Source organism: Ambystoma mexicanum, chromosome 6p, assembly GCF_040938575.1.
Source record: "Ambystoma mexicanum isolate Mex_15411 chromosome 6p, UKY_AmexF1_1, whole genome shotgun sequence".
Lineage (NCBI taxonomy): Eukaryota > Metazoa > Chordata > Amphibia > Caudata > Ambystomatidae > Ambystoma > Ambystoma mexicanum.
In genome coordinates, this window is record NC_090935.1 from 598,999,911 (window position 1) to 599,020,325 (window position 20,415).

General features: G+C 47.2%; 1 protein-coding gene across 2 annotated transcripts in view; it reads right to left on the reverse strand.

The window, feature by feature from the left end:
• The window catches only part of PDE8B (phosphodiesterase 8B), a 1,197,077-nt gene that overhangs the window by 551,167 nt on the left and 625,495 nt on the right, over nt 1–20,415 (reverse strand). For both annotated transcript variants that reach the window (XM_069627430.1, XM_069627431.1), the window contains one exon: nt 1,323–1,463. In XM_069627430.1, the coding sequence (XP_069483531.1) occupies nt 1,323–1,463 (141 nt within the window). The remainder of the gene's footprint in view (nt 1–1,322; nt 1,464–20,415) is intronic.

Genomic DNA, 20,415 nt, shown 5'->3' on the forward strand with positions numbered 1-20,415 from the left:
GGGTGGCCATAATTATGGTTCAGTCAACCTGTACTAATAAGATGCACCTACTACTGGATGATCATGAAATAAAGCGTGGGGACTATGCCCTGCAGTAAAAAATGTGTGGAGGCAACTTTCACCATCACTCACACTCTAAAGGAGGGAGAGTTAGCACATCAAATGGTTTTCACCTTCCGCCTGGAGTGGAGGGTGGCAGTGGTGTTGGGAAGCCGGGAAGAAGCCCTCGGGAAGAAGCCCTCGCAAAATTTGTGATGAAAGGTTGGAGTGGGCTGGGGATGAGTGTTTCAGTATTTTACCATGAATAAGTGATCCAGTCAGAGCCCATGTTCCGGGAAAGGAAGAAACTACATTGTGCAACTGCGCAGGAATCGGGGTGATCGTTCTAAGGATATCAGGGACTCTGAATAGAGGTGATGCTTCAAAATACGGTTTTGCAACATGGTGACACTGGTGACCCTTGTGCTAACCCCGATGTGGAGGGCAGGGCTGGGATGTGAGTGAAGGCCATTGGCTCCAGCAATCTACCTCAGTGCACTAGCACAAGTGAAATTAGGAAGACATCAAGTGTGAACACTGCATCAGCAAGTTTAGGAATACTTCTAAGGCTCCATGACTAGAAGTCATACACAATCCATGGGGCGCCTTCACTTCATAGCTCATACAGATGGACCATTTTTGGACTTTTTCTATGCATATAAAATGCCCAATGCGGGCTAAACCAAAACATTTCCGGGACTAGTTAGTCTGTGGCCTTTTGTGAACAGATAATGTTCTAAATTGCTGTCTCTGTCCATAGTGTTGTTCACACTGCCATTATTTGTGAAACACATCTATGCCATGCACGTAAAATTCTCTACACCTGTTTTTTCAAGGTTTATTCTATCACTAACTTGGCAAACAGACACATTGCTCAATGATGTCAGGCTTCCCTTCACTTCGAGAAAAGGACCTTTAAACTTCAAGGGGCTTTTAAAAATGTTTACCTGCAACTGTTTCATGGAGGAAGGAACCGGGGTAAACTATGTGAGGTATGTCACCTCCTAATATAGCAGTATTTGTCAAATGCGGTATTTCTATGCAATACCGCATGCAGTAAATAATCCAAAGGCCATATTAAAGCAAGCAGTAAAGCAGGCAGTGTTTGGAAATAGCACCTGTTTTCAAATTACTCCCATAATCATAATGAGGTCCAGATATAAAAAATATGACATCTAAATAAGTTCTTGTTAGGGTAATAAGCAAATAAAGTATGGTCCTCTGGATAAGCATGTACATTTTGTCTATTTCAGCTAAAAATATATATTTAATATAGTCCATACCTTTCCTTTTTTGATGCACATGTTGATTGTGTCCAGCAGGTCTGCGCGGTTTTTGTCACTTTTTGGTAATTCTGTAAGTTCCTTTCCAATCAGTTCTCCTTTATGATATCCCATCATCCGTTCAAAGGCGGGGTTCACATACTAAAACATTGGAGGAAATGTTGGACAGATTTTTTATGCAGAACCAGAACACGATTATTTCTCATGGTGTCTTCTACTATATGCATTTTAAGTACTGGTTTGCACTTATTCACCGTCAAATCCACAAAGAACAAGTTCACATATGTCTATGCCATGCACTCATAGCCACCCAATTCAGAGGGTCCCTTGTTTGGTGCATATTGTCCAGAACAATGCACTCTTTAGCCCCGCGAGAAGAGTAGCAAAGAAAATCTGGGGTCCATCCTTGCAAGCTTTCCTAATGACTGCAGGAATCCAGTCTGAATTCATCCTTATTTCGAAGTATAGCTCCTCCATAAGAGACAACATACAAAATATAAAAAAACTTTAAGAATACAAACTGCATTACATTATTAATTCACTATACAATAAGATTCCACTAAATGTCCATAGTAAAACCTTGTTACATGCACAATCCTTTTGAGCAACATACTTACAAGGGGCTGCTTTGATGCTTCTAAAAACACGTAGACAGCCGCTGCTACATCTCTGGATGGCAAAGAGAGTATACATCGCAATGCCTGCATGTTACACAGTGGGGAGAAGCTCAGTACCTTTTCTGATCTTTGTCCCTTAGACAGGAATATATTATTATCATTATTATTATTATCATTAATAATAATAACAATAATTATATTAATAATAATGTGCGTTTTATATATGCAAAATCCAACTACTTCTGAGCACTGTAAGAACAGGTGTTATTTGTAACTAATTACATTTTGCAAGCAGAGGAGCAAGGCTGCAGGTCATGAAGCAAAGGGGGCGCGGAGCAAAAAGCAGGGGAGTGCAGGCAAACTAGCAGGGCTGCAGGGCAGGGAGCACAGGGCACTGGAACAAGACACAGCAGAAATCCAAGGATCAAAGCAAGAGGGGCTTGCAGCGTACTCAATGCAAGAACCCTGTGATCCTGCAGGCAGCTGCTTAAATACTGACCCACCCTGTGCTGAGGCAGGCTCATTAGTAGCACTTGGAGGTAATCTGCCGCCTTCCTCCCTGGACCTGGGAAAGTGAAAGCACCACTCTGTAGGGCAGTGGAGTAACTTTGCTGAAAATGTTGGGGGGGACATGACATCTAAATGAAAAGGGCCCCATGCCAAATGAGTGGGACAAAATGGTCTACCACTAAAGTTGGGGGGGGACAAACACCCCTCTACCCCCCGAAAATTACGCCCATGCTGTAGGGCTTCTGGGTATTGTAGCTCTAAGACCGCTGCATAGGAATAGCCATGTAATGAGAACTGTGCATTATAAGATAAGTAGTCTCTGAAATGGGAAAGTTTCAAACGGTTGCAACGGAAAATTAAAGACTGATATATGAATAGGTGTTGTCCAGGTGGGCATGAAGATGAATTTAGAGTTCCAATTAGTCAACAATGGGTGCCACCTGGTGTTCCAGTGGCACGGTCATGAGAGATGTGTGAATCATCTGCTGCTGCCAAAGGTTTTGAAATTGATGGAGAGCACATCTGCTTCAGAAGAGATACCGAGAAGCAAATTAAGGAAATGTTGCATGTTTCCTTGCAGCTGGCCCTTGCCATTCATAATGCTGCGTAAGGAAACATAAGCCGGACGATGCACACCAAAAACTTACGCTTGAGGAACCGACTTCCAAGCTACTGCCAGCACCGGAATTAACATTAGCGCATAGTTGCCAACATGACCCATTCCAGTTTGTAGGTGCTTATCCAGTCCTGGTTTTTTCTTTGCATTCTGGGACTTGTAGTCCAAGTATTATAATGGAAAAAGTGGAACTACAAGTCCCAGAATACAAAGAAAAAAATAGGACTGGCTAAGCACCTACAGATTGGAATGGAAGCACCCAAGTTAACGTCTATTGGCGAGGAAGAGGCACTTCCTGTTCTGATGTGAATAAAAGAGAATTAACATCTTTCCCTGAATCCTAAGGGGAATTGGAGGAAGAATAGACACCTACTACACCTTCACAGTAGGGCAAAGGGAGTGTTTCGTCTAAAAGGTTTAGAAAGTAATGGATAAAATGGAGACCTTTATTGAATATTATGAATGAATGTCACTAAAAGGAAAGAGGGATGTAGCGGCAGAGGCTATACACTCCAAGAAGAAGGGGAAAGGACATCTGCAAAAAACCTGTAGAGGCTGAAGCTTCAGAACAGAATTCCACACGGATGAGGTCATTGTAAAAGATGACATAGACTCATCTGAGTACGGATTTACTTTCCTGGACGTTGAACCATCTACAACCTCATCACCCCCCCCCCCCCCACAGTCGACGGGTCTCTGTACAGGGATCTGTTAGAACACAGTTGACATATTTTATACAGGACATTTTACAGGAGAAAAGGTATTTTTCTCATTCCATTATTCTTCTGAAAACATTCAGAAAAGGCTAGCACTCTGTAATCGATGCAGACTAAACCTGTTAATCCCAGGATAGAACATTTTCAAATTCGAACTAAAACATATTGTAATACTCCATGCCAACCACTGGGTGGCTGCCTATGCATAGCATATGATTCTATCCAGAGAAGGATTACATGGTAAGTAATGTCTGTCATATTTCTATATTTCTGGGGCTTGTGAATCTGCTTAGATTCACATGCTTTGCATGGCCCGCTGTCTAGTGGTTGACTCGGAGTATGGTAGTTTTTTTCAAAGTCAAAAATAGGGCATCAACTGTGGTGTTCCTGTCACACTATCCCTATACTACATGTACAGCTTCCCATGCTCTCCAGCATTGGATCTTTCCTAGATTCACATGCTGTTTAAGTGTTCCCTGTCATCAGGTTGTGAATCCTCAGTAACATTAAAGCAGTTTACATTTGAATTTCAAGACTACTGTCACTTTGGTGCTCGATCAGTCATTTTGGGTCAGATTGCCCCACTGTCAGTGCACTGGTCGCCATTGGTTCCACCCCTTGAGGCCATCTTCAGATTTTTTTTACTGACTGTACGTTTGGTATTGGAAGTCCTCACACAATCTAATCTTTTGACAATTTGATTGCTATTTCTTTGTTTTTTTCTACTCAACTGCTACATTGTGAGAAGTTCAGTGCTTTCTTCAAACCGTCAGTGGCTAGGTTCCAGCTTCTCATCTTCTACGGGGGCTGTTTCAGCATTCGCCATTGAGGCCCTTTGATTAGTCAGTTGACACTATGGCAGACTCCGGAAAGAAAGCCTTTTCAAGCCTGTCATCAATATACACATTCTTCAGATCTTCACGACTGTCTTTGCTGCTACTACACAGACCACAAAGTCAACGACTGCTCCATTTGCCAATCATTCTCCACCAAGACACTCAAGGACCGTCACAGAAGGTTGGCGGTTTGGATGGATGAAGGTGCTGGAGCCTCTTATTCAGCCTCTCTCCAAAGTCCTGCTTTCCTCCGATAGAGCAGACCCCAAGAATATGTGGAGGTTCCGTCATCTCTCCTGGCTCACTCCATCTGTCATGCCATCCCTGTGTGCCTCCCATGCACCATCAGGGCTATCTCCAAAGCTGGCTCTGTCACCCAGTGCCTTGTGACCTTTCCATTGGAATTTTGTCTACGCTGCACTGTGATCTCTGAGTTATAACATAGACTGCTTTATCAGTCTCTTCTGACTCGTCAATCTCCCTGGACCCCACCTGCCTTCTCCTGGAAGCCCCTCAAGCATCCCAATGCCGGCTCTTCCTGCTGCCAATTTGACGGAGACTGAATAAGAGAATGACACTTATCATGGTGGTGTCTACTCACACAAATACAACTGATGAATCTGATATGATATGAGGGGGATGGTGAACCTGGGGATACAATGCTCAGATTCTCTATTGGCTCTTTCCACACCCTCATGTCTAGGGCTGCAAAGTTGTTTGGTTTTTATACCAGAAGAGAAGAAAGGGTAGGTGTCCTATATCAGCACAGGGAACCAACTAAATAATCTATGGTCGCTGTACCAGTCAACAAGGACATTTGGGAAGATGTCTCTTGACCATGAAGAACCCTTTCACTGGCACTCCCACGAAGGACAGATTTGAAAAGCAGGATAAGGTGCTTTATACTGCTCCCACATGTCTGTGTATGTAGCCCAACCCGGATTCAGTTATGTCTGCTGCGGCCAGAAAATGCTGCGCTAATCAATCTTCTCCATGCTCAGTACAGTCCGACAAGGAGGGAATGCGACTGGATTCCTTTGTGAAGCTTGTACTCTCCACTGACGTGACCACCATCATGGCAGCTGATTCCATGGCTATCCTGTCCTGCTATGACAGGGAGTTATTGTAAAAGATGGGCACCATTCTGAACTTTCTGCCTAACCATAAAAAGGAAGAAGCTTTTGCATCGGCCCATGCTATCTGTGACTGTCAATATTGCAGTAACTGGTTTCAGGCAGATGGGTAATGGGGCAGTCCTACACTATTAAGGGTGGCTCAAGGCCACTAACTTCCCGGCCAGAGATTCAGACTAACGAGATTCTGCCTTTGGACAGAAAGAACCTTTTCAGTAATAAAGTTGATGAGACACTACGGGCCGATACTGATATAGCTTGTTCCTTTGGTACGCTCCAGCAACGGCGTCAGTCCTTTCACTCTGTCAAGACGAGCTTTTCCGGATGTCACACGACTACAGACCCTGCTATCGGTCTCAAGGGGAAGTTCCTGGCCTACCGAGGGACTCCAATGCTGCTGCAGTTCCTCTCTCAGCAGAAGTCAATTTTCCAAGCAGATCTGACCATGCTCTGATTCCGTCCCTCCACCCCCTTCGATAGAGGGGAGGGCGGCTCTCTGGTTTTGTCGTACAGTGATGCTCCATCAGCGCTGACCAATGGGTGTTGTCCTGAAACCAGCATGGGCACACATTGGATTTCATTGGGTGCCCTCCTTCCATTCCTCCTTTGTCACCTGCTGCTACTTCTTTGCAAGTCCAGTGTCTCATTTCCAAAGGAACCTTTGAACACGTCCCAGTCCAGCAGCAAGCCAAGTTGTCTATTCAAGATACTTTATTGTCAATAAGAAATCTAGCGGCTGGAGACCCATACTCAACTTGCACGTCCTCAACAAATTCCTTTGGTCTCAAACCTTCAGGATGGCTACACTCAGCACACCCTAAGCCAACTGCAGGAAGGAGATGCCCTATCATCACTGGATTAGTATTTCCAGATCCTAATTCATCGCCACCATAGGCGTTACCTACAGTTCGCCGTCACAGGACGACCTTTCCAGTTCAAGGCTTTGCCCTTCGGCTATGGTTAAGCGTACCTCGATTAATGGCTGGTCAGGCCAGAGTCTCTGCCCCTGCCACTTGAACATGCAGAGGCCACAATCCTTTGCATAACTGACAAAGATGACAAGCAAAGTTCTGCTTGGCTGCGTCTCGTTACACTCTGTTCTTGGGATAACCCCATAAAACGACCAATCCTGGACAACCTGGAAGCCCAGGACTCAACTGGTAACAGGTGCCACACAATCTGCAGGCCACATCCTAGACGCAATCTTCAGTTCTTCCAACCTGATGTCCTCTCCCCCATCCCCCAACTACTAATCCATACGGACCATGCTGCCATCTTCTTCATGCTCTCAACAGCAGACACTCCTCCCCGCTTGGCTAACCCTTGACCACCCACCCACTTCCCACTATGGAACAAGGTCAAAGTAACTCCAGACTTGGCTGACTCCATGCTTACCTCCCTACCCTCCCTTCCACTCCATAGATGTCAGCTCTGCATCAGCCATTTTGACAAATGGCTCTAAAAAGCTCTCAGACCTCTCAGCCCTATCAGATCCTCCTCCATCAGACAAGGCCCATGCCCTAGATGGTTCACCCCTGCCCTCAAATCCCTCAAAGCACAAAGCCACATCCTGGAACACAGATAGCGGGCTGATCCCTCACCTCAGAATAGAACCACATGTGCCCAGCAGATCAAAGCCTACGGGGCAGAAATTTCAGAAGGCCAAATAATCCTTCTACTGGAACAGAATCTCCAATGCCCATAACACCAGCGCAGGGAACTCCAAGATAATCTCAGATTTCAGGCCCCTCTTTGCACTTCCTCCCATCTACCTCACTCTCAAGCACTCTGACGCTCTCTTAGACCACTTTCACAAAATAACCGTGGATAGAAACTGCGCAATATGCTCTAAATTAGTAAAGCTTCCGCCTGCTCCCCTGCACCCACGTCCGGACTCACAGACACTCCCACCACCTGCCCACTCTTCTCTATCTGCTTTCCCATCCCACATCCTGAATTCCTTAAGCTACCTGGCAGCAGCCATCCTTAGGGATCGCATGGAGATCCCTGCCCTTCTGCTCTCCTAAAAATATCCTTTGCTCAACCTGTGCCGGTCACATCGCAATATCTTTCATGAACTCATCCCTCACTTCAGACACGTTCCCAGCAGTTTTGAAGACATCCCACATGTAACCCCTACACAAAAAATCCTCCCTTGACCCCCTTCTACCAGCCAACTACAGACCTATCTCAAACAACCTCAATTAGTCTCATAGCCAAACTAAAATCCTACTCACAGCTATGATTTTTCACTGAATCCAACCTCCTCCTTGACCCCCTCCCAGTCCATTCTCAGACCGCTGCAAGAAACTGAATCCTCCCTTTTCTCTCAGATCCGGAAGTCTGTGCTGCACCTTTCCTCCTCAAACTCTTGGCAGCCTTTGACACCATTGACCACCCCACTCTAATGGACAGACTCCACTCACTCTGCATCAGGGATGCAACATTGAAGTGGATATCCTTGTTCATTACCAATATATTCCAAATTGCTCACATGCCTCTGTTCTACTCGACTCGACTGTGCCCCGTCACCAACTGAGTACCACAGGGCGCCTCTCTATCACCCCTACTCTTTAACCTTTACCTGAGTCCCATCCCTGTTCTTATCCGTTCACATGGCCTGACTTGCTATGCAGTTGACACCCAGAACATCTTCAAGATCCGAAAGGACACTTCCAACCCCACCGACCCTGCTTCATGCCTCACAGAAATCGACCACTCAATGACGGCTAACAACCTCCTTCTCAACTCCGGAAAATCTGAAATCATGATCTGCGGGAATACTACCTTCTTAATGCAACCCACCGCCTGGCCGTCCTTCCTAACCCTCCACCCCCTACCTTCAACACACATGAACAGAGATCTGAAACTCTGACATCACATCAACTATGTGTCAAAATCATGTTATCTATACCTACACATTCACTGACGCATCTTCCCCTACCTCTCCCACCCCCACAGAGTTGCCATAATCAGGTCTATCGTCTTGTCTCGACTAGACTACGCCAACTTCCTATACCTGGGCGCCCCTGCATCTCAACTCAGAAAACTCCACTGGGTCCAAAACACTGGAGCAAGGCTCCTCCTCGACCTAGGCCCTAGAGAGCACATCACACCCACCCTCTGTGTCCTGCACTGGCTCCCTGTTGGGCGACGGTACACCTTCAAGGCTATGTGCATCACTTACCGTCAACTGCACAAGACAGGCCCAGACTTTCGATAACAAAAGCTCACCCCCAACAGACCCAACAAAAACCTCCGTTCAGGCACTGCTCTCCTCCTTGTCATCCCTCGTGCCAAATCGACCAGAATAGAGGGATTGTGTTTCTCCGTCCAAGCACCTAAAATATGGAACTCTATCCCTTTTAGCATCCATAGAGGATCACCTTGCATCAGGTAGGCACTCAAGATCTGTCTCTGTCCCCCTACATCTTGACTGACCTAATCCGCCTCTCAGGTGAATTTCTCCCTGAGAAAGGTAGGCTGGTGTATCGATGAGTGACTCCAATAAAGTACTGAGCACACACAGAAAGGACATTCATGGACCTGCAGGACAGGACCTGCACTTCGTCAATGAAATAAGTAATCAGCCTTGACTCACGGGTACGTATCGCACTCGATCTCAATGGAGGATAGCCGTATCCTTCCAAAGGCAGGGCCATACACCCGCACACATCTGCAATCGTCTCACAACACCTCTGCCACTAGAATGCAGCTAAGTCACACAATAAATATGCGGTTTAGCTGGATATCTAATCAGTCACGTTGACTCACATACTCTCTCAACAGCCTTCACAGCACTCATCCACAAGCCAGCTCTACGTGGGTCGTAGCCACCCCTATATATCTTTGTGCTGGCTAAAATACATACACGCATTCTAAATTCCTCTGACCAATCTCTCATACCTTGGACTTCAGTTCTTCAAGGGCATTCACCAACAGCCCTTTGAGGCTATACCAATGGGGAAAAGGTGCTATACAAAGGCCATATTACATTACATTACATACTCAATTTTTCGACATCAGAAGGATGGGAAGCTAAGTCGGACTTGCCGCTGGATTTGAATTTGTGTTGTGCATGCTTTGCTCGATATCTGAGGTCATGTGAGCGCTTAACTCCTGAGATATCCGCTCAGGCAAGTTATGAATTAAGTATGATATGGGTCCCAAATGTGAATTTTTTTCGGGAGGAATTCCAAGGCATAAATATTGGCGATGGCTGCCGCTCAATCCTGCTGGTCTAATTTCCTAGTTGTGTGCCTTTAGCAGCAATTACTTCAAGGTTATTAAGTTCCTTAAGCTACACTCCAATATCTTCAAAGTGATGTTCGAACCATAGCTTAGTCTACACTCCTCAACGGCCTCAACATGCTTGACACACATTTTTATGTACAACACCTTCTCTATAGTGCCAGTCTGTAAACAAATTAACATGCTGAAAAGTTATATGTGCAGGGTGAGACAATGGCTACATGTCAGGTATTACAAATTGAGCCAACTCTGCCCAAGGAATCGTGCTTTTGATGTGTTTACGCTGTCAGGTGGCAGATGGCCACTTTCATGCGTCAATTGCATGGATAGCTGATTTGTTGAGGATATGTTGAGATTTCAGATGGATACCTATAGTTGGCCACAAGTCTTAATATTATCACATATGTATTTATATAGCAGCACTTCATATGAGTAATCACTACTGTCAAGTCCTGTATTGGCAGAAACGTTGATAACGTGCTACTTATGAAAAACAGGATAGCGGGCATACATATGCAATTTGGAATGCCAGTTTCTTTGGGTGAACATAACCGCAATGCCTTTTCTTGTAACCCACGTTTTTTAAGACGATTGGTCAAGTCTATTTTTGGCAAAACGCCTGTGTTAAATTGTGCACTTCTGCATCCGCAAATTTAGGTAAAAGGAGTGAAAAACGTTTTAAAAAAGAATTAAATCAATACAAATACATTAAAAACATGAAAAACATTAGCTGAAATTCAAGTAACACTACAAATAACAAATACAATTGTAAGTAATTGTAATTATTTGAAAAGCTATAAAGTGATTATTCAATTAGTCAGATAATGATAATGTATGAAACTAGATGCAGTTCTGAGAATGTACTTATAAAAGTAAATGAACATCTCTGTTAAGTCACGGGTGCAGGCATAGAGCAGACACAGTGAGTCCTTTGGATGGGTGTCAATTGTGGGAAAAGTGAGAGAATATCCAAATGACCCATTGAGTGATGAAACTAAGAAGGGCATGTTTGCCAGGGGCTTTCTCACAATTGAAAAACAGTCGGCAAGAATGTGCAAACTGCCGACATCACAATGCACATGTAAAGTGTTTTCAGGTATAAACCAGCACTGGCCGGGCCAATAGCTTTCGTGTGTAGATGCCAAGTGCAGCCTCAAATGCCAGGGCATTCGGCTGTGGCTTGCTGTCTAGCTTTGCCACCAGGCCAGAAGGGGGAACTCTATGCACCCAACCCAGTCCAGCCAAGTTGACAGGAGTGGCCTACACTGCCGAACAGCGGAACCCAGAGTTCTTAAACAGATAGCATAAAGGTCCTGGGAATGAACACACCATGCTTAAGAAGTTTTTTTGGCTCCTCGTAGGCGATGTCTAGTCCAAATTAGTCATGACGGCATGAAAATCCATATTATGTCTTACTTTTCCAATTCCTTTCCCTTGTCCTTCTCAGAAGCAACAGGCACCCCAAGTTACAATGCTATTTTAACCCTCTCATCCCATGTGGGTTGTGCAACCAATAGGCCCAGAAAGAATCATATCAATACATCAAAACTAGGTGACTCTGATTTGATCCCCGCTCTTGAGAATGACAGAACAGCACTCCTGCATTTACCATCCCCTCTTTGGTGAACTATTCCTGGCTGCCCCGCTCATCCACGTCTGTCTGCCAAGTACAGGCTCGAAGAAGGCACTGTAAGGAAGGCATGGTATCAAACAGTGAAGACAGACACAAGTGACCACAGTTCAAGTGTGTTTATTGAACGTCAAATGAGTTGGTTGGACACCTATCTAAACCTAAAGCTAAGGATGGGGGCAAGCTACGACCATCAAATAATTTTAACGCAGACCTATTCAAGTCTCTGTCAAATAAAAGGGGCTATACTAATAAACCTATTGCCAATCCTTACTTCTAAATACAAAAGGGTGTGGGACAATGGTGTATGCAAAAAGAAGTGTTCAAGAAATAATATGTCAGGACGGTTGAGCAGTTGGCTTCCCTACCCCACGTTTTCAGCACAGGGCAAGGTGGCACGTTCGAGCTTTGCGCACGGTCTGGTTTTTCAGCCATGAGGATACAGTTCAAAGCACAGCCATCAGGGCCTTCTGCCAAAGCCCCTTTTCCAATAACAGTCTCTTACTGCAGAGGGTCTGTCGTAAAAAAGTCTCAAAGTTCCATTTCTATCACAATTTTTACATGCAAAAGTTCTCGCTTTCAATGTTCATCGTGGGTCTCCCTCTTCAGGTTGAGACCTCCTTTTATCACAAGGTTCACACTTGGTCTCCCTCATTCAGGCTCAGACCACGGACCTCCCACGTTCAGGCTAGGATCCCCTTGATATCTTAATGTTTACTTTTGGTCTCCCTTGTTTGGGCTTGGATCCTCTTTTTACCAAAATCGAAGACTTCGAATATGCAATGCGTTTTACTTAAACTGTCGCAGGACCACCACGATTCACTTCACACAATTGTTTTCATCAATCTTCTACTTTAATTTCTCTTGGCGGGATATCTTACAGAGACCTTCGATTGATCACATTCTCGGTGCCGGACCACTCTGTCAATGGTATTGTATCTTGCGTTCCTAAGTTCAAACATTCATCAGCAGTTTAGCTTTACTTGCGTCATTCATCACACACATTCAACAATGTTTGTTCCAGCGCTCGTTATACAATATTGCTGCTTACAACCTTGACTTCAACACAGACCGGTCTTGCGTCGGTCTCCCCAACTGACTGGCTGTGTTAATCTCTCTGGTGCTTCTTTGTTCTTGGAGCCAAGGATGATACCATGGCAGCTGCTGCTGCTCCTCCCCACCTTGGTTAGTTACGTGGGAGGGCCCTCGGTATCTTCGACACACAATGAAGGATTCTTCAGTCTGGTTTTCCTGGTCTTACGCTTTCTGCCTTGAAGGTTTCTTGAAAGTATCAGTGTCTGGTTGAAAAGGTCAAGAGTATTTCCCTTCTTACGAACTCTTCTGGGATTGCCGTCTTGCTCCCCTCATGCAGCTGCCGGCTCGAAACTGCTGTTCCTTTGTGTGCTTTGCCTCACTCAAAGTATGCTCCTGTGCTCCTCCTTTTATCCACGTGGGTACGTTTAATGGAAGTCAGGTGTGAGTGATTGTCTGTAATTGCCTGCCTTTGCCCGACCATAGTAGCGGGACATGTCAGGTACACTGCTCGGGTGCGAGTCTGTTTTTTCACAGAGCGTGCTGTCCGTGTGAAAGTGCTGGAAAAGGGAAAGGGAGGGGGGTACGTTTTCCACGTATCCTACCTGGTAGGGTAGGGTAAAGGTGTGATTGTGAAGAGAGAGATGCCGCGTCTCACCATTCGATGTCTCATTCCCACACCCCGAAGACCCCTCACCCAGGTGATCCTCCCACACTGGGCCACCCGCAGGAACTGGAATCCAAAAGCCATGGCCATGTCCTGGCCACCTGGATGGCAGATGCCCGGGGAATAGCAGGCGAGACACCTTCTGGCTTCTCAGAGCACCTGAGGATAGATTGGTTGAGTGGTGCCACGAAGCAGTCATCCATGCTGGGTATTTAGCTAAGCTCCATCCAAGATAAGACTCAGGTAATTCTTAGCCGCCAAGACGAACAGTAACCCTACGGATAAGGGCTCTGTTTGAGCCACGGGTTACAACATTGTATGTCTGGCATACTCCTCATAATAGAAGGTATAAATGCAGTTACGCTGCTGCTGCCACCATATGCAATGTGCAGCCTCATCTACCCCAATAATGGCAAAATATGCTTGATAAATCACCATCCATTCTTTGATAATGGTAATCTCCTAATTATACAAAAGCTGAGGATAGGACTCTCAACATTTCAAAGGTGTCTTTTTTAGAAACAATCATTGACCAATTGAGAAAAGAATGCAAAGAAGAACATATCATAAATGGTAATCCTATTAGAATGCCATTAACAATATGGAGGATACTGTCTACATAGTTAAACTCCCACTTTGTGGTCAAAGGAGCAGAAGTGGGTGCTGCCTGGACATATTCTGCCTCTACTCCCATGGTGATGTCTGACGTAAAGCTGTTCTTCCAGTTACTGAATGTCACACAGGAGCTTGGGACCAATGCTATAGAAGTCATCATGAATATAAGGAGTGCGGCAATAATATCAGTTACTGTCACAGGAGAGACTGAGCTGCCAGGAACTGTGTGGAGGATTCTCACTTTGCCCCTTCACCAGCCTGGCTGCCACCAATGATGTCCGGTATTTCAGAAGACATTGGGTGAGGCAGGTGGAGCCTGATTGTTGGGGGTTGGTCTGCGCCCCCTCGCGATGCCTGTGAGCCCCCCACCTCCTGTCACAGACTCAGGCATCAGATGTCTGTCAGGTTCGGGCTTCCCAGTCACACTGTCGCGGCCAGGAACGCCCCCTTTATTTATAGTGCATGCGGCGGAGTGTAACGTCACTCCGCCGCGTGCTGAAGCCCTTCAAGAGGCAGCACCACACTGCGCCTTTTTCAGGAGGACAACAAATGTTCTTATACAAACCACACAACAAACAACAAGTATAACCAACATAACCATAACACATCACACAATTGTACCCCTTTAATTACAGCCTCCTTGGATCCCCATCTGACTACCGCGCCCGCATGATCACTCAGGATACCGATCCTAGCATATAGTCACTGAGGTGAACAAGTTTCCCTCGCCCTGTCCTCTTCCTGCTCACTTCCGGCATGGGAGATCCATCAGCGGTTGTCCCCTCAGCTAGAGACGGAGGGAAGGGGCCAGCACCCCTGCCCTCATCGGGTATGTCCACAATGTCTTGGTCCTGGGGTGCATCAGTCCTGGTTTCTCCCAGTCTCTTAAAGAAACTCACGTTCCTTGTGACTGCCGCCCTGCCGTCCGAGGCTGTCACCATCAATCCTTTGACTGCCACAACGTCCAACGGCTCCGGCTCATATGGCAGGGACAGCTTCCCATGGAGGTGCCTGTTTCGGATTAGCACCTCGTCCCCAGGTGCCAGGTGTTGGGGTCGGAGCCCTCTCCTCACATTCTCTTGCTCAGTCCTCAGCCGGCGAGCTTGCTCAACTTGCTGGTCATCAATTACCCCTGGTTCCTTCTCTCCGACCTCTGGTGCCAGCCCCTCGGGGCACCGCTTGAACAACACCTCGGCCGGGGCCACTCCGGTGGATGTGTGTGGAGTTGACCGGTAAACCCGCAGGAATTTGTAGAGTGATCTTCTCAGGCACCGGTCCTGTCCTTGTGCTATGCGGAAGGTTTTGTTCAGGGTCTGCATCAGTCTCTCTGCCTCCCCATTCGCCCTTGGCCAGAGTGGGGTGATCCTTCTTTGTTGAACCCCGTAACTGTCCATCAACTCTGCAAACCGCTCACCCTGGAATGGCACCCAATTGTCTGAACACAGAGTATTGGGGAATCCATGCGTGGCAAAGACTTTCTCCAGGGCCACCACCACATGTTCAAATGCCACTGACTCAATTAACTCCACTTCCGGATACCTCGAGTACTCATCTACCACCACCAGGAAGTGGGTGCCCTGCGTGGTGGACCAAAGTCAGCATGTACCACCTCCCACGGACACGTGCCCTTTGGCATCACTTCGATGACGGGCTCTCGTTGGGTGGGGGACGCCGCCTGGCACCAGACACACACGGCCACATGCTCATCTACCCTCCGCTCCAGTTCGGGGAACCATACCTTGAGGCGGAGGCGGGCTTTGGATTTGGTGGCCCCTTGATGGCCCTGGTGGGCCAGACCATTCACTTCCTGGATTTTGGCCTGAGGGACCACAATCCGGTCACCCCGCAGCAGGAGACCAGTGGCAGAGAATGATAGTTCTTCCCGTACCTTCCACAGATCTTCAAGCTCCACCTTGGCCTCCTGCGTGCGCCCCGCCAAGGACTCGAGCACGCACTTCCACGAACCCTGTTGCATGGCCGCCTTTAGGATGCTAAAAGCACTCGTCTTGAGCTGCCGCTGCCTCCAGATCTTCCAGTGTAAGGCATTCGGGGTCTCTGCTTCGACCACCTTCTGCACATGGTTATCTGCTTCCTACACACAGGCTTCCATAGTGCCACCACCCCCACTCCCCGGATGGCGAGACAGGTTGTTGGCTGCATTGTTGGAACCAGGTTTGTACACTAGCGAGACCCCATACTCAAGCAGGGCGAGCATCCATCTTTCAATTCTCACCGGTGGCTTTGAGAATGACCCAGCCAGGATCGGGAGCAGAGAGTAACCCCTCACAGATTTTGTGACCTTCGGGTCGGGTTCCATTTAAATTAATGTGTGGCATTCAGGTGGCATGTGTAAGGACTGAGTGCACAGAGGAACAGGTAGTTGAAGGAAGTTTGATGGATTGCAGACAAAAAATCCATAGCTTCTGTGCAATTGTTGCATTTGTGGTGGAAGGGAGGATTACGGGACACGGAATATGTGTTGTGTAAAGGGGCTGAGGTCCAGTCAAAGGACCTGTGTGTAGGAGGTATGATGCCATGACAGTGCAGATGTCCTCACCAAGCTCCCATTACTGCTAATGGCTCATTTCAGCCCATCATTTTGCATTCCCATGTCCTCCCCGAGCTCATGTACTCCCAGGATCTCAGCACTCCCACCTCATTTTGGTCATGTAATCCTCAGTCAGGTCTTTAGAATTAGAAGGTTTGCACACACAGTAGAAAATGAGATAATAGTGAGCACCTCAAACGCCCATGACTTATTTGTGGTTGTGCTCGCTGTATGCTTGATGATTAGTGTCCTGTCCTGAGTGCATGCACCAGTGTGAGGGACATCATGAGTGATGTTACAGTAGGGATGATGCGATGAACACTGAGCGCAAGTTGAACTTGTTATGTGTGGGTCAGTGATTTCCCATTCTCTCATTACCTTAACAAACCTGAAAAATCCCATGTGAATTCATGAAGAAGTAATTGCGGAGGATAGCTCAGCAGCAACATGCTCGCCTTGGAAACAAGATGACACGAAGCAACACAGGTTCGAACCCCGGGTCTGCTCTTAGAAACATCTGGGAATTAAGCGCGTTATAAATATGCAACTAAGACATAGGGCCTCATTATAAGTTTGCCGGTTCGGGAGCTACGGTACCGGTAAGCTTGCCGGTACCGTAGTTCCCAGACAGGCAAACTACGAGTTGTGCTTGCGGGTGCCTTTCTGCCCGCCAGGTGTAACCTGGCGGGCAGAAAGACACCCGCGAGCACAGCATGTCACATGCACTGGCACCGTTTAGAACGGTGCCGGTGCATCCTTCTTCCCCATTCCCATTGAGCCCTATCAGGCTCAAATGGGAATAGGGAGCCTTCTGTTCCAGCACCCGCGAAAGGGCAATTACTGTGTCCGGCAGGGCCATAATGACCCAGTAATTGCCCATTCCCAGGCGCCGGAAAATTTCGGAAGTTTGGCGGCATCCTGCTGGTTTTACCGGCAAGGCTACCGCCAAACCTTTAATGAGGCCCATATTCCTGTAACAGCTCCTCGAGGTCCCCAGGCTGTGTGAGTGCTTTAAAAATGCAAATAAATAAATAAATAAAAATAAATGTGAGTCATGTATGCTAGTGTACTTTGTTTTAAGGATAAACACTTAGGAAAGACAGTTATGGTTGAGGTTTTAGTCTGCTTAGGCAGTATTCAATCGTAACTGAGTGTTTTTTTCAGGAGTCTACTGAAAGTCGTCGACTTTCACTGTTTTATAAGAGCATGATCACGTTACCTTTCCAGCCATTCCAAAAACAAGTTCTAGACACAAAAAATGCAATAAGAGCTCTCGAGAACATTTGGTATTCGAGAACAATTCCTGACCACCACCAACCTGAACTGTAAAAGTATCTGTTAGTAGCTTTGACTTTGTTTGTGGCAAAATGTAGACCTATTTTATATAGCCACTATTTCCTGCTGTCCCTAGCTATTGTGTGGTGGCTAATGAGTGAGTGAGCAGATACACGTTTCTGTGTGCCAAAATCGAAAATCCATTCTATAAGCAAGCATATATGTTAAAAATGGATTCCTCTAACTAAACTGGGCCAGTTGTCATGACCTTGCCAACTATTTCTTGCGTACACTCTCCATAATTTGTGCCTACATGGTCTCCTCCTTCTATGGTTCTCCCCTTTTCTGTTAGCCCACCTCACTGCAGCTCTTTCACTTCACCCCCATTACCTCTCAGATTGTCACCACGCCCTGCTCTGCAAAGAAAAGCAGCTCCCTTTAACCCTTGCACACTGTAAAGACCGGAGGGGGGGGTCTGCGCTTCCGCTCTCTATATGGTAGAGGGGAGGCACAGAGAACCCAGCCAAGATTCTCTATTATGGTAACGTAGTCGAGCAATCAAGGCCTAGCTTCTCAGGAGGTGATGTGAGCTGGTTCTTAAGTACAGTGTAGTCCCCAAGCACCCACAAAGGAATGTCCACACACTGTATTGGTTACAACACAGTCTTTCTATAATTAATGTTCAAAGGTATATACAATATCACGATAACTCACTTTGTACAATCAGCAATGGTAAATATATACAGTTTCTAAAGTGGTACCACTAACGTCATCAGATCTTATTAAAGTACATACGGTCAGAATGACACACAGATCAAAATAAAGAGAAAACCAGCAGTAGAGAGAGGAAGGAAAGCAAGATGGTTGATCAATAGGCAGAATACTGGCAACTACTGTTAAACACAGCTCTGTGTGGAGATCCCCCCACCTGGGCAACCTGTAGAATAAAGATACAAGCCCAGTCCATATATTGTTCACACTAGACTTTCCAATAGTTCTGCAACCCCAAAGTACCTGGCGTAGTAGCGTTCCTCGTCGAGGAAATCGACAACCCTGCTTGAGTGTCCTCCCTTTCAGGCAGGAGTCACGGGTCGTCGAACGTCCTACGGAGAACAGGTCGAGCTACGACGGTGAAGTGGCCGCGTCGTTCCTAGCGGTGCTCGTTGACGGGGAAGCGTAAACGTCCTGCCAGGAAGAGGCGTGCAGGGCACCTCGGTGTCGATAGTTCTGCGCCGCAAAGAGTTGAAGAAATGTAGCCCAGCAAGGGCATCGAGTCGTCAGCGTCTCTGTGGTCTTTGGGTGACGGTAAACCCACCAGTGGATGCTCCTCGGCGCGTCGACGGTCAGGCCTTCTCCAGCAGGATACAGCGGCGACGATGCGGACGAGAGCGTCCTTAGATCAATGAAGTTCTTAGGCAACGGGAGCACGGCGGCTCCAGTCGGCGACGGCGGTCGTCGACAGTGGGGGACAACAGTCTGGGCGCTTCTCCTTGGAATTCTGCAGCAGTCCCCGTATCGGGTCGGCAGCCTGTCAAAGGTCTGTCTACCAGGGAGCTTAGGCAAAGATCAGCTGTGCACGATGGTCCCTCGTAGCTCGGGAAGAGGGCGCCTTACCAGGTCCTCTCTGGGTCAATTCTTGAAGCGCAGCAGCTTTCAGATTGCGAAGGAGAGCAACAGCAATTCTTCTCGTCCAGCAGGGCTTCAGGATCAACCTTCAGTTACTCCAGTTACTCGTCGTAGTGGACTTCAGCTTCTGAACACGATTCCTTGCAGTGAGAGGTCCCCAGATATACTGTTGATCTCCCATTTGTTCCGCTGGGTCACACTGAAGCATCCAATCATGACTACGGGCATTCATGCAGGCAGGCAGCCAATCAGGCACACAAAGTATTCAGGCCATTCACTTCTCTCCAGACACTCACAACAAGTTATGTGTATTGGGACAAGTACCGAGCCATTCAACACTCCAAGCTGCATTCATACTGGTTTCGGGCAGGGCTGTCTCAACCATTGTGTCAAACACCAGCTACTAGACAGCCACAACATAGAATGTATATTCGTCACACACTCCATTCACCCGGGTCCCACCCACAGGCGTACCCACAACATACGGTCGTTGAGAAGGCTCCAGCCAGTCTGGTTGGCACTTCCCCACACTACCATATACGGAACTTCCACCCAACAGCCAGTCAGGGGGAAGGGACAGAGGCAGGGCTTCCCGGGACTTCGGGAAGATCAAGATAACAGGTGATGGAAGGCAAGAGGCCATGGGGTCCATTTTGTCTCCATCCGGAATCTACCGATTCCCAATGACAGGGCCTGGGCATCCCAAAATGGAGGATGCTCAGGGCACCAATCATTTCAGCACGGAGCTGACACCAGCCCGTACCCTGCTCTGTGGGTCACACACAGGTGCCCAAAAACATACACTAGGGGCACAGAGTTGTACCCCTACCCATGGGTGCCATAAGGGTATTCCACGGGTCTGTTCACCAAACCAAAAGAGAGAGAGCTGCACCGCCAGGAGTCCCACATGAACTCCTGCGTGGAAAAAATAACAGACCACATGATAAAAAGCAGTAAAGGACAAGGATACGGAGGCCCTGTCCCTCTGAAGCAGTTCCAGCATCACACACACATTCCCAGG